General features: G+C 45.8%; 1 protein-coding gene across 2 annotated transcripts; it reads left to right on the top strand.

Moving 5' to 3' along the window:
* On the top strand, positions 1 to 26,304 carry LPL (lipoprotein lipase). 2 transcript variants are annotated; one of them, XM_007057926.4, is made up of 10 exons: positions 1 to 606; positions 10,493 to 10,668; positions 11,723 to 11,902; positions 14,921 to 15,032; positions 18,078 to 18,311; positions 18,836 to 19,078; positions 20,720 to 20,840; positions 21,611 to 21,793; positions 23,787 to 23,888; positions 24,657 to 26,304. In XM_007057926.4, the coding sequence occupies exons 1-10, from the start codon at positions 510 to 512 to the stop codon at positions 24,673 to 24,675; spliced, it is 1,467 nt and encodes a 488-aa protein (XP_007057988.2). In that variant the 5' UTR covers positions 1 to 509; the 3' UTR covers positions 24,676 to 26,304. The 2 variants fall into 2 exon arrangements, with proteins under 2 accessions (XP_007057988.2, XP_043403293.1); XM_043547358.1 differs by lacking the exon at positions 1 to 606 and adding an exon at positions 7,080 to 7,365.

Here is a 26,304-nt window from a genome sequence, read left to right as displayed (position 1 = left end):
GCATGCCTGAGTTGGAGGATCCTTCTGTAAAGGTTTTTAAAACTGGGCTCCCTGGCTGACAGAAGAGCTCAATTAGAGGATCTGGGTTTACAAAATAAATGTGCTGGAGGAGTAATCATCAGCCACTGCTCCTTGTGCAGGAGACTCCCCAGCAAACTGCTTAAGCAAAGGCAGAGCAAACTGCAGCTGAACTCCAGCTCTGTAAGGACGCTCATGCTTCCCATCTTCTTGCAGGGAGAGACTGAGCGCTGGTATTTGGAACTGAGCATGGGGCCCCTCCTCCGCCCTCACTTATGATTTTATAGCCAATAGGTGGTGAGGGTTATTTGCATATTTCCATTCACATAAGGAGCCTGAAGCAGTGACAGAAAAGGGTCCCTCCTACTCCAGGAGACCTGCTGGCACTTTTTGCACTTAACTTTAGGGAAACTTTGCACAGAGCTGCAGGCTGCACAAACTGCACTCACTTGATTTCCTCTGGACACTGGAAAAGGGAGACCTCTCCAGTGATGGCAAGGGGAGCACGGCTGGCAGCCCTGGGCCTGTGGATCCACTACCTTGCTGCTCTCTGCACAGCTACTGCCACGACACAAGCCACTGTCCCAAGTAAGTCTGAGTCCTTGGAGTGGGAGAAACACTGGAAGCTGCAAGACAATATCGCTTTTGCAAACATCAACTGAACTTCTGTTTGTGACTTTATACTAAAGGGATGGGGGGCTGCTGGGGATGTGCACAGGGGAAAGGGGGGCTGCTGGGGATGTGCACAGGTGGGTATCAGAGCATGCATGGGGGAGACAAGATTGAGGTGATGGGGGCATGTACAGGTGGCTGTTGGGGATGTGCATGTCAGAAAGAGAGGCAATGTTGGGGGCGTGCATAGTGGCGCCCAGGGATATGACTAGTGAGATGCAGGGTGATGTTGGGTGGATGCACAGGAAGGAAAAGAGGCATCGGGGCATGCACAGGGGAGATGTGTGGGGCATACATGGGGGAAGTTGTAGAGCGGGCAGGAGGCATGCACAGAGGAGGGTGTGGGGCAGGTAGGAGGCTGTTTGGGGGAGACACAAGGAAGGTTTTTGTGGGGCAGGCAGGGAAGGTTTTTGTGGGGCAGCCCCAGGAGGGGGCTGGGGCCATGCACAGAGGAGGGTGTGGGGCAGGCAGGAGGTTGTCTGGGGGAGACTGTGGGGCAGGCAGGAGGCGGCTGGGGCCGTGCACAGAGGAGGGTGTGGGGCAGGCGGGAGGTTGTTTGGGGGAGACTGTGGGGCAGGCAGGAGGGGGCTGGGGCCGTGCACAGAGGAGGGTGTGGGGCAGGCGGGAGGGGGCTGAGGGCATGGATGGGATGGTTGGGGGGCAGGCAGGAGGGGGCTGGGGCCGTGCACAGAGGAGGGTGTGGGGCAGGCAGGAGGTTGTTTGGGGGAGACTGTGGGGCAGGCAGGAGGCGGCTGGGGCCGTGCACAGAGGAGGGTGTGGGGCAGGCGGGAGGTTGTTTGGGGGAGACTGTGGGGCAGGCAGGAGGGGGCTGGGGCCGTGCACAGAGGAGGGTGTGGGGCAGGCGGGAGGGGGCTGAGGGCATGGATGGGATGGTTGGGGGGCAGGCAGGAGGGGGCTGGGGCCGTGCACAGAGGAGGGTGTGGGGCAGGCGGGAGGTTGTTTGGGGGAGACTGTGGGGCAGGCAGGAGGGGGCTGGGGCCGTGCACAGAGGAGGGTGTGGGGCAGGCAGGAGGTTGTTTGGGGGAGACTGTGGGGCAGGCAGGAGGGGGCTGGGGCCGTGCACAGAGGAGGGTGTGGGGCAGGCGGGAGGGGGCCGAGGGCATGGATGGGATGGTTGGGGGGCAGGCAGGAGGGGGCTGGGGCCGTGCACAGAGGAGGGTGTGGGGCAGGCGGGAGGGGGCCGAGGGCATGGATGGGATGGTTGGGGGGCAGGCAGGAGGGGGCTGGGGCCGTGCACAGAGGAGGGTGTGGGGCAGGCGGGAGGGGGCCGAGGGCATGGATGGGATGGTTGGGGGGCAGGCAGGAGGGGGCTGGGGCCGTGCACAGAGGAGGGTGTGGGGCAGGCGGGAGGTTGTCTGGGGGAGACCGTGGGGCAGGCACAGGGGAGGTTGTGGGGCAGGCAGGGGGCGGCTGTGGGGCGGGCCACGCGCGGCGGTGGGGGCCGAAGAAGAGGGCCGCGGGTCTCGCAGGGGCCGGTCGCTCCCGTCCCCAGCCGGCGGCGAGGCCGGGCGCGGGGCGGGGCGGGGCGGGGGGCGCGCCGGGGGCGTGTGCGGGGCGGGGCGGCCGGCCGGGGGCCCGCCCGTGGCCTGCGGCGCGGCGCGCTGGAATGCCCGGCACGCGGGCCAAGGTCACCCGGGCGCGGGGCGGGGGCGGGCGGGGAGTCCCTGCGGGCTGCTCCGCTCCTCCCGCCCGCGCTGCCGGCGTGCCCAGCCGCGTGCCGCGGGCCCGGCGCTGCCCCTGCCCCTCACCGCTCCTCGTCCCGGGGGCTGCGGAGCCGAGCCGCCGGCGCCGCGCTCTCCGGCCCTCCCGCACCTCCCGGGTGGCGCGGGGGTCCCGCCTGCTCTGCCCCGCCCGGCGAGACGAGGGTCAGGCCCCCAGCCCTGGGCAGGGCACCTGGCTACTGGCCCAAGTGGCTTCTCCATCGCTGAGGTGCGGGTGCCGACTGCAGTGAGATGCCTCCAGGGAACAAGCCGCGGGGACTGGGTTACTTTTTGTCAGGAGCAATGTGGCATCCGATTGCCCCGTTAGTGATCATGGCATCTCCTGGGTGGCAGTCGGTGCTGGTTACCGCACAGGAGCTGGGCCCCACTTGTGTGTACTGTTTATTTTTGTGGGTCAAGTGGCCTGCCCAGTTGCACAATAGACGTAGCTGGAACAATTTGAGCATTCATGTAAAAACAAAACCTAGTTGCAACATGGATTGGCATTGTAACGAATGCCTTTCAAGAAGATGAAGCAATTAGAGTAAAGTTTGAAGATGAATATTCTAATCCCACAGTGGATATCCATATAGAGCACACACAGAACATGGAATAGAGGAATAGATCACCTAGAGAATAGTCGACTTTCACTAATTTTCACTTTGCTAATCCACAAAACTAATACACTTTCACCAAAGAAACTTTCAACCGACTTTTCATCAAAGGTGGGAGAGAGACTAATGTTTTTAAAAGTCTGCGCAGTTAGAAAAAAGTTTGGACACATCTGTTGCAAACCATCAAGTGAAACTAAGGTGGTAACTAACTATGGCCCAGATTCTTAGCGGTACTTAGATGCCTAACTGCCTTTGAGGATCTGGGTCTACATTTTTTTTCTCATTATTTTTCTTATAGCTGGCCTGAGCCTTCCCACACATCTCCCACCCGCCGATCAGGTTGGCAAGAGCAAACAGGACAAATGCCCACTTTTGCCAAAAACGTCGGGACGGCCGGGACAGGGCATAAAAAAGGGACTGTCCCGGCCGAAACATGACATATGGTCACCCTAGGCCACAGTGAAAGGAATATATTCTCACCTTGAATCTAATCTTATTCTATCAATGGTAATTCTAGAGCACCCATCACAATAATAGTTTAGTGGCATAAAATGAGAATTCTCTTCCCTCCCAGAGCAAACTTATAAACGTCGTTTTCATTCCTTGCTTTGAAGCCTTTCTACTTAATGTGTTAGTTCTCCCTAATAATAGATGATGTGGGAACCACCTGTAAGAACAGCTCAGATCTAGCCATGCCATGAACTCTCACTGAAGTCAATGCGTGTTTTAGGAGCAGGGGAAAGCAGGATCTGGGCCGCAGGAAACAACGTCTGAATCCTTAATAAACAGTGTACGGTATAATCAAAGGAAGATTATATTTATAGGGCTAAATTCTCAGTTTAACCAGTGTAAATCTGGAGTAATTCCATCTAAATCAAAGGAGTTACACCAGTTTACATTAGTGTAAACGATTAAAAATTTGGCCCCCAGCTTTTAATATTCCTTGTAAATGCTGTGTTCGGGATAGCTCTGCCAGAGCTGCTACTGTAACAACTTTCCAACAGAATCTTTGGCACTTCTGAGAGGGTATATTGGAGAACTAACAGCATAGTGCAATCATAGGATCCTGCTGGATTTATAATGTGTGAGAAAATCTCGTATTTGGGAAACTGGCCTGTACATATACTCCCTTGGGCATCAATATAAAAAGGGACCTTGTATTTATTATTGTAGAAGTCGGCCCACAGCTGGACTTTATCATCTTAACACTGTTTTAAAGAGTGATTCTTTACAGTGTTTTAGGATGCTAGGACCACTGAGCTTTGTGGACGGTCCTAAAATGTAGGAGAGATGCTCCAGGGAGTCTAAAGGATGGGAAAGTACTCCCAGTGTATCATTTTACAAGCATACCAAATGCACTTGAGGGACGCAGTCATTCCACAGGGAATGACTCAGGTTTGGAGCCAGCATGTGTGCCGACATTTGTGCCCACATGGAGTCCTGCTGAGTCCTAGGGAGCTCTGTGCAAGTGCAGCAGTTAGCTCATGTAATATTTATTGCAGGATTAAGGCCACCGAGTTCTTTCCTCACGTGTGGGATAAACAAACTAAGTTGAAGCTCTTGCACAGAGTAGTTAAACAATAGCCTGCTTTATGGGTTGTGTTGTGGAGTTGTAACAAACAGTGTGATTTTATTGTATTGTTCAAACCACTCAAATCAAATCAAGATTGATTGTTTCTGTAATGTAGCCCTTGCAGAGGCATTTCACTTGTCTGAGTTACAAAACTTTACTTTGTTAGGGAACATGGGCTAATATAAGAAACTTGGTGGGGTATTCAAGGTGACTGATACGTGATGTTCTATTGCGCTTTATCAGCTGTAGGACTAGTTATCTCAACAGAACTCTCACTGTTGTTTGTGTAAATATTTGAGCATGTGTGTGTTGATTTCAGTGGAGCTGTGCCAGCCGAGGATCTATCCCATGATGTTTTTATGTATCTAACAATTTGAATTTCCACATCCGTGTACAAATGATGAACTTCTTGTTTATCCAAGATTCCTTCCTTAATCCACAGTTCAAATCCATTGATCCATAGTGAATAATTATTTAGATCTTATGATACTTCATATCCTGCACCTAGATGGTGTAGTTCAGCTTGCCCAAAATTCAGTTCTCAACCCACCTGACAATAACGATAAATTCAATGAAGGGCACAGTCTTGCTGCATTGAAGTCAATGGTAATTTTGCCATTGACTTCAGTCGGAACAGGATCGGGTCCATAATGCTTGATTCTCCTCTTATTGATACTATCCTTCTACTTGAGTCAGGAGCCATTTCAGTGTCTAGAGAAGTCAATGGGAGTCTTTCCGTTGGCTTCAGTGGGCAACGGATCAGGCCGTAGCGGGACTGGAGTTCCTGCTGATTTTCACAGCTGCAGTACTGCCAACATCACCTGGTCAAAAATCACAAGTGAAGCCTCAAAAAATCATGAGAATGACCTAAAAATCACAAGGATTTGTTTAAAAAAATAAATATTTATTTTGCTTATGGGTACTTATGGGCACACTTGTTTCACTTGTAGATTTCCCGGCCCCTTCCCTCCACCCTCCCAACCAAGAGGGCTAGAAAAGTTTCCTTTTTAACAGAAGGAAGGGGAAGATTCTCTTGTCGCCTCCTGATTCCAGCACCAGGGCTTTAAGAAAAACACCAAATACTGTGAGACTTGGGATGAAATCGCGAGAATGGGCAACATAGCTAGGGCAGGATCAGAAAAGCAAGTTCTTTCAGAGCAGAGTCTGTACTTGGCCTGTTACTCATAACACTTCTACTTCCTTCAATTACAAAAATAAAATAAGCCAAGCATTGTAGATTGCATTATTTTGACTGGCTCCCAGACAAATATTATGGTTAAAATGTGTACAATAAAAAACCCAGAGTGAATTTCATGGCAAGAAAATGGAGTTTCTTTATAGTGCATCATCCCTACAGAGATGACAAAGGCCAGAAAATTATACTTTGTATTTAAAAGTATGCATCTTAAAGGTACTGCAACACTGACTACAATGATATTATTCATGTGCTTAAAGCAACATACATGCTTTCGTACCTTGCTGAATCAGGACCAGAGCAAATACTAATTTTTAAAAAGGAATAATTTTGCTTTTAAAGAGCACTTAAGTCACCATTCTCTGAGGCTTTGTCTAAACACAAAGTTGCACCATCTTACCTAAAATTAGTTGAAAGCCTCTGTGTGGATTGAAACCTGACTTCTATCAATTTTAGCTTATGTCCATTCTGTGCCAAATTCAGCTAAATTAATACAAGCCATTTTAAACCAATAAATGATTAGAGGGGGGATGCAGCAGTTTCACTAAATTGTTTTTAAAACCCACCTTTAGTTAAACTGACATGAGTTTGTGTATAGACCCTACATTTCTTTGGCTCTATGTAAGAACTCAACGGTTAAAACCCTGCATCAGAATTTCCTTGCAGCTAGTTTACAAATATTAAACTAAAGTTGTGTGATGAGATTTTCTTCTCATTATGGTCGCTACAATCATTATGCCTTCAGGAAAAGGTAGTATTATTCGAACTAATTTGTGCTGGTACAACAAAAGACATTGCGTTTATACTTTGAACAGGGGCACAAATTGAACTGGCAAATTTTAGTTTTCTGAGTGGCTGTACATGGCTGTTTAATAATGTGTCTTAGCTGGGCCTACTTTTAGCCCATAGAACCTCTTTGTTATTTTAAAGCAGTATGTAGTCCACATGTATGTAAACACAGTTCACAGGGAGATCTAGGTTAGATATTAGAAAAGATTTTCCTAACTATAAGGATAGTTAAGTACTGGAATAGGTCACCAAGGAAGGTTGGGGAATCCCCTTCATTGGAGGTTTTTAAGGATAAGTTAGACAAACACCTGTCAGAGATGGTCTAGATATACTTGGTCCTGTCTCAGTATGGGGTGAGGGACTAGATGACCTCTTGAGGTCCTTTGCAGCCTATATTCAGTGTGTGTGAGATATGTATACGAATGAAGGTGTACGTACACATACACACACACACACACACACCCCCACTGAAATTGCAGATTCTAAATAGAAGGGGGAAAGAATTGTAATTGTAGTGAATTCTAGTTTTAAGATGTGAGATGCAGCCAAATCATCTTATTCTGTGATCTAATCAGATTTGGCATGCCAGTGGGAGGTCAGGACAGTACTTGAGGAAGACCTCCAATGAACACCTCAGAACAGCAGGAAGTAATTATTGGTGACTCGCATATACATAATGTACTGTGAGTAAGTAACTACCTGGTGTACTTTGCTGCTGGAGATGCTGCCCTTCAGCTGAATCCCTGACCATTTGTGGCCACTGAAGAGTCCGTGGCACTTACTGTAAGTATAGGGGTGCTAATCCTGGCAGTCTAGATGAATCGCTATTCATTTTGACCTCCTAGCTCTCCCCTGCGATTTCAGCTGGACACAGTAACCACCTTCACTTCCTCTAACCAATGGCTTGTGGCTTTGCATGGTTACATGATTGATGTGGTCGCAGAGGTGACTGCATTTCAGTGGTGGATGAAATGGTCCCTATGTATAAAGGTGTTTTATGAGGCTGAGTTAATGAATATTTGTCAAGCACTTTGAGCTCCTCCAGTGAAAGGTGCTGGAGAAATGCAAGCTCTTCTCGTTAATAATCACATACACTTCAACGTAAGAGCATCCCTGGGAGTTAAGTTATTACAAACTAGAGGGTCTATTCCATACAGTGTTGTAGCTGTGTCAGCCCCAGCATATTAGAGAGAAGGTGGATGAGGTAATATCTTATATAAAATATCTTTTAGAGGGTATACTCTCAGCTACTCAGAAATAATAGCCTATGTATTGGAATGGACACACTATTAAGCAGATGCCAGTTTAGTCTATATTTTGGATGATTATCAAATAGTTTTAATGCAGTGGGGAATTGCCATGTAGTAGCTAAATACAAAGAAAATAGTATAAAGGGAATGCAGGTGGAGTATTCTTATTTGTCTTCCTGTATGAAAAAGGAACTTACATATGCAAAGTCTTTATGAGGTTCTGTGCATTTCATAGTTGAAAGCTGCTTTTATTCCTTCTTAAGACTTTATTGAGTCATCAGTGAGTGGAAAGTTAAACAGTTTGATGTTTAACTAAGAACTAGTCAGCCTCCAGGGCTTTCTTTTTCTGGGTGGAAGAAAAATGATCCTAGTTACACTCAGACCATTTTTCAGAAAGAAGGTAATGGATTGAAGAGATAATTAACACTTGTGGTGAGAGTGAGAAGTTCTGAATGGGTTGTACATGGTGGGGAGGGGGGGAAGGAAATCCCCAAAGGGGGTAATTTATAAGGAATAGATAAAAGCCAGGTCTACACTAGAAACTTTTACTGGCATTGCAATGTCAGTTAGGGGGTGTGACTTTTCTTTCTTTCTTTCTTTCTTTATTGCCAGTATACAAATGCCCTAGTGTAGACAGTTCTATTGGCATGAAAGTGCTTTTGCATGTATAGCTAATATTGCTGTATCACTGTTTATTTGTGATGCTGGATGTTAACACCCACAGTAACAGCAGTGTTTTGTTTCCAGGACTTCAGGGCACATGCAAATACTAACAGTTTAGGCCTCAGTTCAAGAAGGTAATTTAAGCACAGGTATAACTTTAAGCACGTAAGGAATCCCATTAACTTCAGTGCATCTACTCAAGTGCTTAAAGTTAGGCATTGCTTAATTACTTGCTGAATAAGGCAATTTAACTGAACACAAAAGGTTGGGTTTTAAATCAATGAAGATATATGGAATTACATGTATAATACATGAAATTTACAGAATGACAGTATTGAAAAATATAGATACCAGGCAGGAAATATTCTCTCATTCTTAACATCTTCCTTCCAGAAAATCAACTTTTTGTCATGGAAAAAAATCAAGCAAAAATGGCTATTATTTGTGTGTGTCTTGCAAAAATGCCATACTTTGTATCTTTGTGTTCCCTGCTTTGGGTCTGAGCATTTAATGATTATATTTAGTGATGAGCTGCCAGAAGCTGAAGAACCGGTTCCTTCACTCACTCCGGGTCTTCGGCGGCACTGAAGGACCCACTGCTGAAGTGCCGCCGAAGGCCCGGAGTGAGTGAAGAACCTGCCGCTGAAGGCGCACAGTGCCACCAGGTGAGTAAAAATTCACAGGGGAGCCTCACCAACCAAGAGCTCAGGTGGGACAGACAGGATGGATGGACAGGACAGGAGTTTGCCCACCCCTTTAACAACCGGTTCTAAACCTGCTGCAAAATTTAACAACCGGTTTGCGTGAACCAGTGCGAACTGGCTCCAGCTCACCACTGATTATATTCCCAGAACTCTGTGAAATCCTGCCGCAAATGGTGCCAATAAACATAACTGGTCAACAGAACTGAGAAGTATTGGCTTTTGCTGGGTGGAGAAGAGGAGAAATCAGTACTTGTGTAAAGGAAATCTGCCAACTAAGGCCCCAGTTCAGCAAAGCATTTATGCACATGTCTACATACATCTCCGTTCAGCAAAGCCTGTAGTTAATCACAAGCTGAAGTACTTTGCTGAGAGTAAGGATGGCCTGGATACATCAGGGCCTAAAAAGGGGGAGAAATATTGGTTTCCAGTTTTTAGGAGCGTATTCCAAACAACGGAGGAAATTACTATTATAAAAGTGTATACTTTTTATACTGCACTGAGTGTGAAACCACTCTCCTCCTTCATCTTGTCATAAAAATGAAAAGCAATTTATATTTTTATTTTGAAAGCAGAGAAATTTCTCCAAAGAAGAACTGCTCACTGCAGGCATAGCATACCACATGCGGTGTCATTACTAATATGCCCTTTCTCCTTCACTAGGATGGATAGAGAGCAGCTTTTCTTAGAAAGTTGGTTATCAGATTGTCTGACGCAATATTGCCTTTGAAACATGGGCTTCTGTTTTGTTAGCTCAGTTTTAATCCCCAGGGCTGGCTTTTGACCTTCCCACTTGCTTTTTTTTTTTTTTTAGTCAGAACAAACCTAGACACCCACATTGCATAAAAGCAGGGATGAGTTTGCTGCTACTAATGAATTACTGAAGAATCTGTTTGTTATTGCTTAAGTGATTTTCATTAAAGCTGAAATTATGGGGAAGACACCTCAATAATATGAAGCTTATCAGTGATTTCTCCCTCTTCCCCAACCCCCTAATTTGAAACAGTTGGGCATTTCTCCACAATGCAGTGCTAATTGCTTTTCAGATGCACCAGTTTTATATCTTTTCCATTACCAGATTAAAATAAATGCCTAAAATAAACATACTCCTATAATTGGCCAGATTTTACTGTCCTTATTCTGGCAGGGAAATGGGCCTTAGAGCAGGGTGAAATTGATTTTACCTTGTCTTCTGACCTCTTTAGATCTGTGACTATCAAAATGCTTGGTTTTTTTATTATGCATCTTCCTAAACCTGTTTTAATACCTGTTTCCAATATGCTGCCTCTACTATAGGAAGCACCACAGAAACAAAGAGAGACTTTGAGGGGATCGAGAGCAAATTTTCTTTAAGGACAGCTGACGAACCTGACGATGACATCTGCTATTTGGTCCCTGGTCAAGAAGACACCGTGGCACGATGCAACTTCAATCATACCAGTAAAACCTTTGTGGTGATCCATGGATGGACGGTAAGAGGAAACTTCTCCCGGAGCTGAGCTGCACCCAGAACTCCTATTGTTGTCAGTGGGAGCTCCACACACAACGAGCAATTGCAGTGTCCGGCCCTGCAGTGAGTTACTTAGAAGCATAGAAGATTAGGGCTGGAAGAGACCTAAGGAGGTCATCTAGTCCAACCCCCTGCTCAAAGCAGGACCAACCCCAACTAAATCATCCCAGCCAGGGCTTTGTCAAGCCAGGCCTTAAAAACCTCTAAAGAAGAAGATTCCACCACCTCCCTAGGTCACCCATTCCAGTTCTTCACCACCCTCCTAGTGAAATAGTGTTTCCTAATATCCAACCTAGACCTCCCCCACTGCAACTTGAGACCATTGCTCCTTATTCTGTCGTCTGCCACCACTGAGAACAGCCAAGCTCCATCCTCTTTGGAACCTCCCTTCAGGTAGTTGAAGGCTGCTATCAAATTCCCCTTCACTCTTCTCTTCTGCAGACTAAATAACCCCAGTTCCCTCAGCCTCTCCTCGTAAGTCATGTGCCCCAATCCCCTGATCATTTTCATTGCCCTCCACTGGACTCTCTCCAATTTGTCCGCATCCCTTCTGTAGTGGAGGGACCAAAACTGGACGCAATACTCCAGGTGTGGACTCACCAGTGCCAAAATAGAGGGGAATAATCACTGCCCTCGATCTGCTGGCAATGCTCCTACTAATACAGGCCAATATGCTGTTAGCCTTCTTGGCAACAAGGGCACACTGCTGACTCATATCCAGCTTCTCATCCACTGTAATCCCTAGGTTCATTTCTGCAGAACTGCTGCATAAGCCTGGTGCATTTCAATGCCATCCAGTGAAATGCATTACTGAAACTTGAGCCCATGACAGAAGTATGTTTACAGTAAAAAAGGTTTTACTTTCCCCATTATATGGCTCCTTCAGCATCTGGGGGGGGGCGGTGACTCTCTCTCACGATGTGTCTGTGCAGCATCTAACCCAGTGAGGCTCCAATCTCAACCGAGGCTTCTGGGTGTTACTGCAATACAAATAATAATGCGAAATCTCTTTTCAGGTAACTGGAATGTATGAGAGCTGGGTCCCAAAGCTGGTGGATGCTCTGTATAAGAGAGAACCTGACTCTAATGTCGTCGTAGTAGATTGGCTAAGCCGTGCCCAGCAGCATTATCCAGTATCTGCTGCCTACACTAAACTGGTGGGAAAGGATGTAGCAGTGTTTATTGACTGGATGGAGGTAAGCACTTGTACAGCGGGCTAGATGACATGGATTGTGTAGGTGCTCAGAGTTAGAATAGTTTAACAGTACAGTTTAGTTTGTTCTATCTCCATTCTAGATTTCTTTCAAGAGGAGGTTCAGGCCATTCAGAAAGTGTGTGTGTGTGTGTGATTTTTCTAGCCAAAGATTTAATAACAGAGGCAAAACTAGGTAAATGTTCTACGTGGCCGACACACACACACACATCTGAATTGCTTTGGAGAGATCACAACTGGAAGAGTTTGTGTTCATTTGTAGTCGTTTCAATAGTAGAAAGATTCTGATGAACCAGAGGGAATTCAGAGAGGAATGGAAAGGGATGGAGGGGTTGAATGATCAGGAAAAGTTAAAAGAATTGAAATATAGCTTTCCTTGAAGACAATGAAGGCAGGGCACATGGTAAGAGAAACTGACATTGAAGCAGACCAATGGTCTAAAGTTAGGTGCCTATATCTGTACTTAGGACTGATTTCATAGATGCTGAGCAACCCCAGTACACAACAAAGTCCACAAAGTTCGTCTGGTGCAAGAAGGAGGATGCTGTCCCTTTCCGGGGGCGGGGGGGGACAGGACAAATTAGCCTCCCGCTAGTCTCCTTGCCATCTGCCCAGCCGCTGCTCACCTCCTCACACCCTGTGCCGGCCCGCCCGCTGCTCTCCTCCTCACCGCTCTCCCACCCGCTGCTCGCCTCCCTGCTAGTCTCCTCGGTGTCCATCCGGTCCCGTCCCCCCCAACGTCTGCCCACCACTCTCCTCCCTCCTCCTCGCCGTCTGCCTGCTCGCCTGCTCACCCCCTCCCGCCTGCCACTCGCCTTCCCGTTCGCCTCCTCATCCTGCTCGCCCTCCTGTCTCATCTTGCCGCCCACCTCCTCACCTGAATATCGGGACAAATATCAGGACCAATCGTACATCGGTCGGGTCACAGGACAAAGGGCTAGATATCGAGACAGTCCCAATTTTTATCAAAGCGTGGGGCCCCCCAAAGCGTGGGGCCCAGGGCGGCTGCCCCGATTTGCCCTACCCAAGGGATGGCTCTGAATGGGACATATTGATTCCCTGAGCAATATTGATCTACTGCTCAGCATCTTGTTTGAGGGAGGCCAATACCACATGTCTCGGGAGAAGGTGAAAGAAACCCCATAGTTGGATAATTAAGGAATAACTTGCCCTTAGGAAAATCTCTTCCTAAATCCCATGTGTCAGTGATATGCTTCAGGACATACGTTCAAGTGTTTATGTGCATAAAATGTCGTAATCCTCTCTGCAACTTTGGATGTTCTCATTATCTATCTAAATGTCTAAGGCCATGGCTTCACTGGGGAAAAGGGGTGTTCTTAAATCACATTATCTAACACAAGAGAAAATCCTAGTAAAAAGGCAGTTCGGAGTCTTCACACGAGTTAGCAGGTCAGGTTCAGAACCCCGTGTCCCCGTAGGCTAATTCCACTCCTTGCAGGGAGGGGTTTCAGAAGCACTCAATGCTCAAAAGCTGGCCTGCTCTCCTCCCACTGATGTCAGTGGCCAATGCCAAGTGCTTTTGAAAATCCCCCCTACACCCATTAAGAGCTTAGACTCAGCAATCCATTGTTCTTGTATTATAAGAATAGTCTACCAATATCTGAATGGCAGAAGGAGAGGGTTTTTTTTATTTTAGGGTGGTACTAGGGGACAAGGCTAAGAAAAGGAAGATATAGGCTAAAAAGCAGGAGACCTTTCTTAGTGGTGAAATCTCTTAAATCAGGGGTGGGCAAACTATGGTCCGGGGGCCGCATCCAGCCCTCCAGATGTTTTAATCCAGCCCTCGAGCTCCTGCCAGGGAGCGGGATCTGGGACTTGTTCTGCTTTGGCGCTCCAGCCAGGGAGCGGGGTCAGGGGCTTGCCCCACTCCGCGTGGCTCCCAGAAGCAGCAGCATGTCCCCCCTCTGTCTCCTACATGTAGGGGCAGCCAGGGGGCTTTGTACACTGCCCCTGCCCCAAGCGCCAGAGGGCAGGGCAGCATACAGAGCCACCTGGCTGTGTGCATCCATGTAGGAGCCGGAGGGGGGACATGCCGCTGCTTCTGGGAGCTGCTTGAGCTAAGTGCCACCCAGAGCCTGCACCCCAACTCCCTGCCCCAGCCAAACCCCTCCAAACCCCTTGATCCCAGTCTGGATCACCCTCCTGCACCCCCAGCCCCACCCCAGAGTCTGCCCCCCCAGATGGAGCCCTCCCACACCCTAGCCCCCTCACCCAGCCTGGAGCCCCCTCCTGCACCCTGAACTCCTCATTTCTGGCCCCACCCCAGAGCCTGCACCCCCAGCCACACCCCAACCCCCAATATCGTGAGCATTCATGGCCCGCTATACAATTTCCATACCCAGATGTGGCCCTCAGGCCACAAAGTTTGCCCACCCCGTCTTAAAATGTGGAATAGCCTCCCAAGTGCCAAGTGGAAACTCCGTGCCTGGGACCCGTTAAACTTGACTGGACAAAGCACCAGAAAATATAGTACAGGGAACAATGTTGCTATGGTAGCAGGGTTGTGCTGTGATTCATTTGAAAATCAATGATGGGATATGTGCACAGCTCACCCCTCTCTGAGATGGGCAGTGATGAGAGCAGCATATATGAGGACAGCCTATGATTCTATAGCCTTGCTTGACATTAATTTTCTTTAGGAGAAGATTTTCAAAAGCACAAATGGGAGTGAAGTGCCCAACTCCCAATGGCTTTCAGTGGGAGTCTATCTGCCCTTTGTGCCTTTGAACTATAGAACCGCAGGGTTAGGAGGGATCGCAAGGGTCATCTTGTCAAGCCCCCCAAATCTGCCCTTAATCTTTTACATGGCACCTAATCCTGTCCCCACTGAAATAAACGTCAAACCCTATTGTCTTCAGTCAGGGACTGAGTAGGTTTACAGTAAATTGCAATTTTCCAGATACTTTTTTTGTCTTAATTGTTTTGGTTTTGCACCCTTGGAATTTAAACTTTTTTTTTTTTTTTTTTAAATCTTCCATAGGAGCAATTCAATTACCCACTCGACAACCTCCATTTGCTGGGCTATAGTCTTGGTGCGCATGCTGCTGGGATTGCTGGAAGTCTGACCAAAAATAAGATTAACAGGATCACTGGTAAGAAACACCCTGCTGTTTATCTGTTTGTGTGCTCACAAAGAGAGAATGGGGGACTCTGTTTCTCCCCTGGCTTCTTTCTCTCCTACCTTCGTCTTGACATTTGGTTTGGTTTTAGTTAGGGCTGTTGATTAATCAAAGTTAACTCATGAGATTAACTCAAAAATTAATTGTGATTAATTGCAGTTTTAATCGCACTGTTTAACAATAGAATACCAATTGAAGTTTCTTAAATATTTTGGATGTTTTTCTACATTTTCATATATATTGTGTTCTGTGTTGTAATTGAAATCAGTGTATATTATTTCTGATAAACAAAAGAAATAGTATTTTTCAGTTCACCTCATACAAGTACAAGTAGTACAATCTCTTTGTCATGAAAGTGCAACTTACAAATGTAGATTTTTTTTTTGTTACATAACTGCACTCAAAAACAAAACCATCTAAAACTTCAGAGCCTACAAGTCCACTCAGTCCTACTTCTTGTTCAGCCAACTGCTCAGGCAAACAAGTTTGTTTACATTTGCAGGAGATAATGCTGCCCATTTCTTATTTACAATGCCACCAGAAAGTGAGAACAGGCATTTTCATGGCACTTTTGTAGCTGGCGTTGCAAGGTATTTACGTGCCAGATATGCTAAACATTTGTATGCCCCTTTATTGTTCGGCACCATTCCAGAGGACATGCTTTCATGCTGATGACGCTCGTTAAAAAAATGTGTTAATTAAATTTGTGACTGAACTCCTTGGGGGAGAATTGTATGTCTCCTGCTCTGTTTTACCCACATTCTGCCATATATTTCATGCTATAGCAGTCTCTGATGATGACCCAGCACATGTTCATTTTAAGAACACTTCCACTCCAGATTTGACAAAATGCAAAGAAGGTGCCAATGTGAGATTTCTAAAGATAGCTACAGCACTCGACCCAGGTTTAAGAATCTGAAGTGCCGTCCAAAATCTGAGAGGGACGAGGTGTGGAGCGTGCTTTTAGAAGTCTTAAAAGAGCAACACTGTGATGCAGAAACTACAGAACCCAAACTACCAAAAAAGAAAATCAGCCTTCTGCTGGTGGCATCTGACTCAGATAATGAAAATGAACATGCGTCGATCCGCACTGCTTGGGATTGTTGTTGAGCAGAATCTGTCATCAGCATGGACTCATGTCCCCTGGAATGGTGGTTGAAGCATGAAGGGACATGTGACTCTTTTGCGCATCTGGCACATAAATATCTTGCGACGCCAGCTACAACAGTGCCAGGAGAACGCCAGTTCTCACTTTCAGGTGACATTGTAAACAAGAAGCGGGCAGCATTATCTCCTGCAAATTGTAACCAAACTTGTTTGTCTGAGCAACTGGCTGAACAAGAAGTACGACTGAGTGGACTTCGAGGCTCTAAAATTTTACATTGTTTTGTTTTCAAATGCAGTTACTTTTTGTACATAATTCTACGTTTGTAAGTTCAACTTTCATGATAAAGCGATTGCACTACAGTACTTTTTACAGTGCAAATACTTGTAATCAAAAATAAATATAAAGTGAGCACTGTACACTTTGTATTCAGTGTGGTAATTGAAATCAATATATTTTAAAATGTAGAAAACATCCACAAATATTTAAAGAAATGGTATTCTATTATTGTTTAACAGTGCGATTAATCACACAATTAATAGCGATTAATTTTTTTAATCGCTTGATAGCCCTAGTTTTAGCAATGGTGATTGTGCCTATGTTTTATGCCTTTTATTGTTGACTTGCTTGGCCTATTGTGATTATTGATTTGTGTGATGATGGGCCCTAGAGGTCTGAACCCCACTGTGCTGGGCACAGTATGTTTGACCTATAAAGCAAGGAAAACCCCCAGTTTGTCTGTGGGTCTGTCTTCACTGCAGAGCTAGCTCAGGTTGTTACTCTGATATTGCCTCTAACCTCCTTCCTGTCCACCCGCAGAGTTGTGTGTTGCTTTAAACCCAGGTTGGTTGGCCCTGCTGGGGCTATTGGCTAGATCACAAGTGCTGCTTTGACTTGGGTTGGTAACCCATCCACTTTGCAGTGAGGACACAGGCTGACTCACTCGAGTGCTGATAGTCCTCCAGTTCCTTCCCACAATTTCGTTCCCCTCTTCCCCCACTTATGCCCAGAAAGACAGAACAAGACTTCACAATTCACTAGGACTCCTCGGAGAGAATTGTAGAGCAGCTCAATTCACTGCAACACAAGAGTCATGGATATGCCCCCAGAACCCCTAGTGTTCCCCAAGATGAGTGCAGCACTGTACCAGTGAGGACAGAGTAACATGGGTAGGGTATTGCAGTGCAATGCTCACAACCAGGTGAAGCTAACCCCGGTGTTCAGACCCAGGTGCTGAGCCCCTGAGTTAAACTTAGAACTGTCCTAGCAAGGTTAACAATCTGTTTTAGACCCGTTTTGCCATTTTGGTATGGGAATTTGCACAGTAAGGGAAGTGGATGCAAGTGCCACAATTGAAACTTTTATTTACTATTAGAGCAGGTCACTTTTTTGACTTTGATGCAATTTTGAAATTAGAATTTTCTTTAAAAATCAGGAACACTGACAATGATCTTTTCCCCCATTATTCATCTCCCGTTCTCCCCCCCAACACACACACACACACACACACACACACACACACTTGTTTTTGTACCAGCAGTTGAGCTGGTTGAAATATTTCAATTTTTTGACATTTTGAATTTAAAAATCTTCAAATTTTCAAAATCGTGGAAAAATGGGAAAACATTTTGAGAAGTCATTTTTTTCACTGGCTATAAATACTGCAAACATGTAAGAGTTAAATTGCCTCTTTTTATATACACCATATTCTGTGTATTAATAATAATAATTAATGAAGCTTTAATGTCTATTTAATGCTTTAGCATACATGAATGTGTGCTTTCATTAATGTATTTAAGGAGGTGACAATGCAAACAAAACAACTTTTAAACTAAGGCTCCCAAACTTGGGGCCTGTAGCACAGATTACATCAGTTTCATCTATTGATTTGGATGTTTTTTACTCCCATGAAGGTTTAGATCCAGCTGGACCTAACTTTGAATATGCTGAAGCAACCACACGCCTCTCCCCAGATGATGCTGATTTTGTCGATGTCCTACACACCTACACCAGGGGGTCTCCAGATCGCAGCATTGGGATACAGAAGCCCGTTGGGCATATTGACATCTACCCAAATGGAGGAGGCTTCCAGCCAGGCTGTAATCTAGGTGAAGCTCTACGCCTGATTGCAGAAAAAGGCCTTGGAGGTAAGGCTAGTTGGGAAAGAGAAGGCTAACACCTGCCCAAGTGATCGTGGGGTGGGGGACTTTCAACAGCGCCTAAGGGCTGGGCTACACTGCAGCTGGAAGTGAGTTCCAGCTCGGGTAGACATACGTAGGCCAGCTTTGATTGAGCTAGCATGCTAAAAACAGCAGTGTAGCCATGTCTGTGTGGGCCCTGGGTGGTCTAGCTGGCCCAAGCAAGGACCTAGGGCCCTGGATGGGACTGTACTTGGGCAACTCGTCTGTCCCGCCCTCTGTGCCGCTGCAGCTGTGCTGCTATTTTTATCGAGCAAGCTTAATCAAAGCTAGCATGCTGCATTTACCCAAGCTGCTCCTTGCTCCTCCAGCTCCAGCCGAGGTGGACCCTGGGCTACTTAGGAGCACTGCCAGTCAATGGGGCTGGTGCGCCCTAGGCACTTGTGACAATCTCCCCATAAAGCCCTCATCTCAAATAGATTGTTTTATCACTGATCACTCTGACCGGGGAATCTGATTATCTTCCTTCAAAGATGTGGATCAACTGGTGAAGTGCTCTCACGAACGCTCCATCCACCTCTTCATCGACTCCCTCTTGTACGAAGACAAGCCAAGCCTGGCCTATCGCTGCAACACAAGGGAAACCTTTGAGAAGGGGCTGTGTCTGAGCTGCAGGAAGAACCGTTGCAACAATCTGGGCTATAAGGTCAACAAAGTGAGAGCCAAGAGAAACAGCAAAATGTATTTGAAGACTCGCTCTCAGATGCCCTATAAAGGTAGGTGGCAACCGTTTCATTGTGGAAAAGATATTTTGTTCACACTGCATTGTGTGGGAGGAGAATGATGATCTTGCCTCTCTGCAAACTGATGTCAGGAGACGCTGAGCTCCTGAAGATCTTGGAGGTTTTTCCGTTAAGGAGAAGAGGGTGGGGAAGTTGATGTAACAAAATGTTAAGAGATCCAAAGGGAAAAGGACCTATCTTGTCCAGTGTAGTCAGTAACTCTGCTTGGAATAGTCTGACTCTGAATTTTTCCATCTCTTTCTTTTCCAAACCAATTCTTACTGTTGCTGGAAAAACTAAAAGCAAACCCAAGTGTGGTGAGTGACTTATTCTGAGATGTGCAGGCATCAGACTCAAACTCAATACAGTAATGCCTGTGCCAGAGCCTGTCACTGCAAGACATACACTTTTTTTTCCTGATTGCCACAGTGGCTGGTCTGAAAAGGAAATTTCTGGAAAGAATCTGAAAGCTTTCAGCTAGGGAAGGAACTGTTAAGGTAGATGGCTGGCTAGGTCAGCCTAGTAGCATTGACAGTAACATATGAAGGACCCAATTATGGCTTTGCCACAAGCACTGAGTAAGGAGCAACAAGAAGCTGCACTGCTCCAGAAGTAAGCCAAGGACAAGCAATACTCCGAGTTTCTCTGGTGCGGCCAGTGTTGGAACAGTGGCCAGACTGGAGTTTGTGGGTGTTTACAGTGCAGTGGTGATTTACAGTGCAGTTATAACAGGGGTGGACAAACTTTTTGGCCCAAGGGCCATATCGGGGTTGCAAAACCGTATGGAGGGCCGGTAGGGAAGGCTGTGCCTCTGCAAACAGCCTGGCCCCCGCCCCCTCAGAATCCCCGACCCGTCCAATCCCCCCGCTCCTTGTCCCCTGACTGGCCCATCCTGGGACCCCCCGCCCCTAACCGCCCCTCTGGGACCCCACCCCCTATCCAACCCCCCTGCTCTCTGTCCCTGCCCCCCGTTCCCCCTGACTGCCCCCCAGGACCTCCTGCCCCTTAGCCAACCCCCCGCCACCATGCTGCTCAGAGCGGGAGGACAGGCTTATTGGAAAGCCTGGGAGGTGGGTGGGTGCAAGCCACACTACACGCGCAGCGGCGTCCCTGCTGGGGAGGGGGCACAGCGGTGGAGGGGCTGGGGGCTAGCTTCCCCAGCCGGGAGCTCAGGGGTCGGGCAGGATGGTCCCGCGGGCCAGATGTGGCCCGTGGGCCGTCGTTTGCCCACCTCTGAGTTACAATCAACTTCACAGGGACTCTTTGCATGAGAAAGAACTACTCCTTTGCGTCTGGGTGTGCAAGGTTAGCCCCAGCACTGAGACACTTGAACCTTTCCCGTGAAATGATACCAAGCCAGTACTGAAGCCCAAGCGAACAGTTTATATTGCCATTCCAATGCCAAGCGCAAATAACCCTGAAGTATTTGATTCGGCCATCCTTGCTCCTGTTAAGTAATCCTTAACACACAAGAGTCCCCTTGATGTCTGTATAACTACTCACATAACAAAGGGCTGATCGGCTTGAGCAAGGGTGGCAGATCCAGGGTTGTCAGGTTTGCTAGTTTCTTTCTCTCTCTGTCTGCAGGCTGTTTGTAGTGATGAATTTTCCTTTTCTGTTCCTTCCTCCACCCAGTCTTTCATTACCAGGTCAAGGTCCATTTTTTTGGCAAGGTGAATGTGACCAAGACAAATCAGCCGTTCCTGGTCTCTTTGTATGGCACGGCCGATGAGAGCAAGAACATTGCTTTGGTACTGTGAGTATCAACGGAAATCCAGACAAGCACAAGTACAACCCACTGCTCACAGGGTCTCCTGCTAGGCCTCAGTCACAGAGGGTATGAATCTATTGCAGCCCCAACTGAAGAACCTGGCTCTCTAGCACAAACAGTAGAGACTTCTGCTTTGAGCTCTTGTGGTTCAAATGCGGCTAAGATAGCAGCTGTCAGCCGTGCAGTAATGAGGCTTAGCATATAGGCTCCCTAAGGGCCACTTTGATCCAACAGAGATTTGAAAAAGAAACATCAAGTCAGGCTTGTGGCTCGTCATAATCAAAAATTCTCCAAGCCAAAAAAATTCAAGACCTTATTGTGTCATCAGTCTCTTCAAGCAGAGCTCCCTGTTGAAAGCAGTGGAGAGTTCTGCTTACACTACGCTAGCTTGGATTTGCTGTTATGCAAGAGTGGTGCTCTTCCCCCCACCCCGCCCGCTGTAGAGCCTTAATGTCATGTTCCCATTGAGTTAAAGGCAAAGACTTACATGTAACTTAACATAGAGTTTTGTTCAACATGGGTCTGCCACAAGCCACACAGATGAGGGGAGAGGGGGAGGCGCGTAGGAGCTGACTAGCAACAGATTGACTCAGAGATGGGAGCTAGGGTGGGTTGTAAGGGCCTGAGCTGAAGTCAGTGGAAAGATGCCCATTAACTACAGTGGACCTTGGATCAGGCCCGGAGTGAGACACTTGCCCATCTCTGAAAATACACAAAGGCCCACTCACAGATTGTAACTTATTTTTTTTCCACAGACCTGAAATTTCCACAAACAAGACCTACTCCTTCTTGGTTTACACCGAAGTCAATATTGGAGACCTCCTCATGCTGACATTGCAGTGGGAGAAGGAATCCATTTTCAGCTGGTCGGACTGGTGGACCTCCTATGCTTTTGACATCCAGAGGGTTAGAGTGAAGGCAGGAGAAACTCAGAAAAAGTAATTCAGTTTAAATTACTTACAGTAAAAGTTGAAGATTGGATTTCATTGCCAGTGTGTCAGGACTCTCAAGATACCTGGTGGGGGTGGAAAGTGATTCGGAGCATTTGTTTGAATAAAAGCCAGGGGTCAGATTCACGGATACATGCTGGTTGTTTTGTGCTGCTGTAGTGATGCAAAGAGCCATGAACCTGGCTCAAGCAGCTAATTAGGTTAGGTTTACAGATGTTTCACAGCACCATAGCAGCTAGAGCATCTCAGTGATTCTGGTCCCATAAATTCCACTCAGCACCAGTCAGCCATGCACTTAAGTATGTGGCTAACATTAAGGATATGAGTAATCCTGTGGACTTCAGTGGAACTATTCTTGTGCATAAGAACCTTGCTGAATCAGCGACTTTGATCGTATTTGCAGCCCCTCTCGCCTGCCTCCTTCTGAGCATTTGTGTAAATAACATTTTCATCACAAAGAATGCTCATGAGAAGGGAGGGATTCCTGAACACCGTTCCACATTTGTATTCCCACAGCAAGTGTGTGTGTGGCCATCTTGGAAGCTCTTTATTCGTTTGGGAATCCTCCAATCAGGAGGGCAGCAATGGCAGCATGTGACTTTGTTGCGAATGAATACCGCATACCCAAAGCAGCACTCATCAGTAGTTCAGAAGCAGAAATACATTCACATAAACCAAATTTAGAACAGTGACCATATTCATAAAGCTTGAAATCTGTTGGCAGAAAATCTGAACTGAAAAAAGGACTTAAATCTATCTAATTGTTTGTAGTGTAATACATCCAGCTCTGAATTTTGTACAGTAGTAAGTTTATCAAAATACACAGTAATGAGAGCTGGACAAATATGGAAAATATAATCAACAAGTAGCTTTGGCCAATAAAAGCAGCTGCTGGATTTGGGTGAAATTGGCAGCATGCTCCCCTGAACCTTTGTGAATGAAGTAAGGTTTTTAACCAAGAATGTTCAGAGAAAACAAAAGTCACATGAATATTCATGTGTGTAAACTCCTGGGCCAGAATTTGCACTTGAAGTGAGGTTCTTCCAGCCATTTAAAAAACATGTCATTAATCACAAAGGGTGAAATTTGGTGTAGAGGGCCTGCAAAAAGTCAAATTTACCTCCTTTCCCAAATTTCTTTCTGCTTGTATAGAAGTGCTTTCCTGAATCAGGTTCCAAGAGCCTGATTGCTCAGCACCTTGCACTATGACCCTTTAGGAGTTGAGGTCATTCAGTACTTTGCAGAATTGGGCCAATAAATGACCGTTTGGGAGCATGCAGAGTTGTCACTCTAAGTGGAGTAGCCATTTGTCCATAACAATGCATTGGAACAAGTCAGTGTCTTTTTAAAATCTCTTACCAATGAAGTTTCATTGTACCTAAGTTCACTAGAAACTGCCTGGGCTGTTTGAAATGTTACAAATGACACTACGGGAATGTTTAAAAACAAATACTGGTTTTATTTTTCAGATAGGGTATCTTAATGTTCTTTTTAGCACTGTATAAATAGATTTTTTTGGTTTGTTGGCATTTTTAAAATTTTTTTAGTTTGGACAAAAATGTTTTGTTTTGGTAAAATAGTTTGTTTAGACTTTTAAAGGAAATTCTGAAATGGAAAGTTGTTGCAAAGCGAAATTTAAATATTTTGTTAAAGTGTCAAAACAAAATTTTCAAAGTGCGTTCTTTTTTGGGGGCGGGGAGTGAGGGGGAAGCGTAGGGTTGAAACTAAAAACTTGGCCAAATTGACACAAATTGGTGAAATGTTTCAGTGTTGCCAAACCCACTTTTTTTGCTTGGAAAAAAATTTCAGCTGAAAAGTTTCTCCCAGCTCCCAGTTTCTCCTTAGCCAATTGCTCCTGCATTTAAGAAAGAAACGATACCATCCTTGACAAAGGCACACTGGTTCTGGGCATTGATTGCTTTCTAAGAGCTAAAACGGCTGTCCCTGCTCAGCTGTGTGAAGTCTTACGTTTGATCTGCAGGATGGTGTTCTGCTCTCAAGATGGGATCTCTCACCTCAGAAGAGGGAAGAAGGCTGTGATGTTTGTGAAATGTGCTGATAAGCCCAACAAAAGAGACAAAGGGTAAGAGCTCTCCTGCAACATATGATGCCACACAGACAAATCAGTGAATGTAGAACATTGCTTGAAGGATGTTCTCAGTATTGGCTGAAACCAGGCAGTACCAAAAGTCTGGTGAGAAAACTGACTTCCATGGTAACGCTGGTCAGTGCTTGGTGAGCTTTGGGGAAGCATATGAACTTTGCCAAGGTTATCAAAACTCAAGTGACTGAATATTTGGGCCTGGTTCTCTGCTACCCTGTATAGTCATTGACCCCTGTGCAAAGGGAGGGCAGAGGGGGCGTAAATCCCTACCAGGCTGACATCCATGCTTTGCACATGAGGGGCCAGGTCGGGTATAAAGTGATGCCTTCTAACTCATCAGGAAGCAAGCACACTTTTTTGTCTTCAGGGCTGTTTGCGGTTTCTTTTAAAACATGTGCATCTTTGTTTGGGCTTTACAGCTAGGTTTCAGGCCATCAGTGGTGGGGCAGTATTTGATATAGGAGCTCTTTTTAGGTCTCATGGGTGCACCTGTCTATTTAGGTCTCAGTTCTGCATAGTGATGTACCAGACCCTCGCTCCAGGGCTAAGTTCCAGTGAAGTCAGTGGGAACTGCTGGTGCTCAGGACTCCTCTAAAAATCAGGGGTGTGTGTGTGATAATTAGTGACCAACAGCCCTCAAAGAGTTGAGCAGCTAACATATTGTCCCACAAAACAATTGTTTAGACTTCTTACAAATCCCACAAATAAGCTAATATAGGTTATAAACTGCTCCTATTTCTCTTTTAGAGACCAGTCAAGACCTTAAAGAAAGATCAGCTCTTGAATTTTCTGAAGAATGAAGTGAATGAAACATTTCTGCTTTGGATGGAAAAATAATCCCCATTATGCTGGGGGTTCAGAACTGAATGTATTGAAATATTTAGCAGCTGTAATATTGCTGGCCTTTTAGTCTGCTATTCCTAGCTATTCTAGGAGACGCTTTTGTTCAGTGTCTCAGAACACACAAAGTGGTTACTTAACTATAAAGAACACATTAGCTAAGTAGTTTAAAATACTTCTATAGAAAGTGTAACATCTTGATTACCGGGAAGAATTAAGAGTTATTTTGCCTCAAAATACCACCTTGTAACAAGGTTTCTTGATATAATGTACTGTATAGCAAATTCCTAGTATTTATTGAAAAGTCTCATTTCTGGGCCTGTATTTTGGCTTTTTTAACTTGACTTCTTAATTTTTAAAGACTTTTCTAAAACTGGACAGATGTCTGTTTTTGTGGTTGGGCAACTACCATTCAGCTAATTAATGAGTTTAAAGACCCTTCGCTGACCCTAGCTCAAGGTGGTCAAATACATATTTAGCATGTATTCCTCATTTAGCATTTCCTCATTCGGGAAAGCATACACCTGCTCTTGCTAAGGCTGGTACTCAAAAGATGCCCAGGACTGAATGAATATGGAAAGAGAAAATTCTGGATAATAACGAATCGTACTTGAGGTAAACTCCAGTGCTGTGAGTACCGATTTAGCCTTAGGTATGACCTGTTCATCTCTACTCTGTTAAATAGTTCATCCTGCAATACCTTTCCCAGCATGGGAGATGCTGGCATTTTCTTTGTCCTGTGATGATATTTTAACATTAATGGGTAACCTCTTTTTCAAATAAAGCCATCTAAACTCTGACATTGCTCTAGGTTAGGGGCTTCAAAAGAAGCAACAAACTGGAAACTGCAGGAAACTTATTTTCATCACCTGTTTACAACAGCAATGCAAAATGAGGTGAAAACCAGGCCATTCTGCTCTGACGCGGAGTTTCAGTCATTCGAGCCACAGCTGTGCTAGCCTCGTGTTCACTTGTATTTTCCAGACATGAAAATGGATTGGCTGTGTGATCATCATTCCCTTTGCTGATAGTCTTGTTTCCAAAGACCACTGTCTGTTTATTTCTTGCCTATGACATAGGGGTAGAAGCTGTGAGCTGCAAGATTGTATGTCTGAAATGTCACAAATTTCAGTAAGGTGCAGGATCTAGGCCATTCAAGGAGCCTGAGTGTATTGTTCACAAAACACAATGCTCTGAGATCACTTGAATTAGAAGTGTCACAAACACACACACAAGTACTGTAAAACTGAAGGATTGGCTTTTTTAAAAAATAAATAATGTACATTTATTCTAATGCCATGAAAAGTTCAGTAGCTTTCTTTTATTAAATCATAAATCAAAAACTGGGGAGGAAATCCTGAGCTAGAATATGATTACATATCCGTGTTTTATAATCCTTGCATTTATTACAAAGCATATGGTGAAGGTAGCATTTGTGCTAAGTCATCCAGAACAAAAACCTACGCCTGTCTGTATGTTGTTTTTTTCAGTCCGCATACCATTCATTAGCTGATCAGGTGAACAAAGAGCTAACCCAGTGCAATAGGTTGGAATG

Source organism: Chelonia mydas, chromosome 5 (genome assembly GCF_015237465.2).
Source record: "Chelonia mydas isolate rCheMyd1 chromosome 5, rCheMyd1.pri.v2, whole genome shotgun sequence".
In the NCBI taxonomy this organism is placed as follows: Eukaryota; Metazoa; Chordata; order Testudines; family Cheloniidae; genus Chelonia; species Chelonia mydas.
The sequence above is the reverse complement of the archived record's forward strand: the minus strand, read 5'-3'. Positions and strand labels throughout refer to the sequence as shown.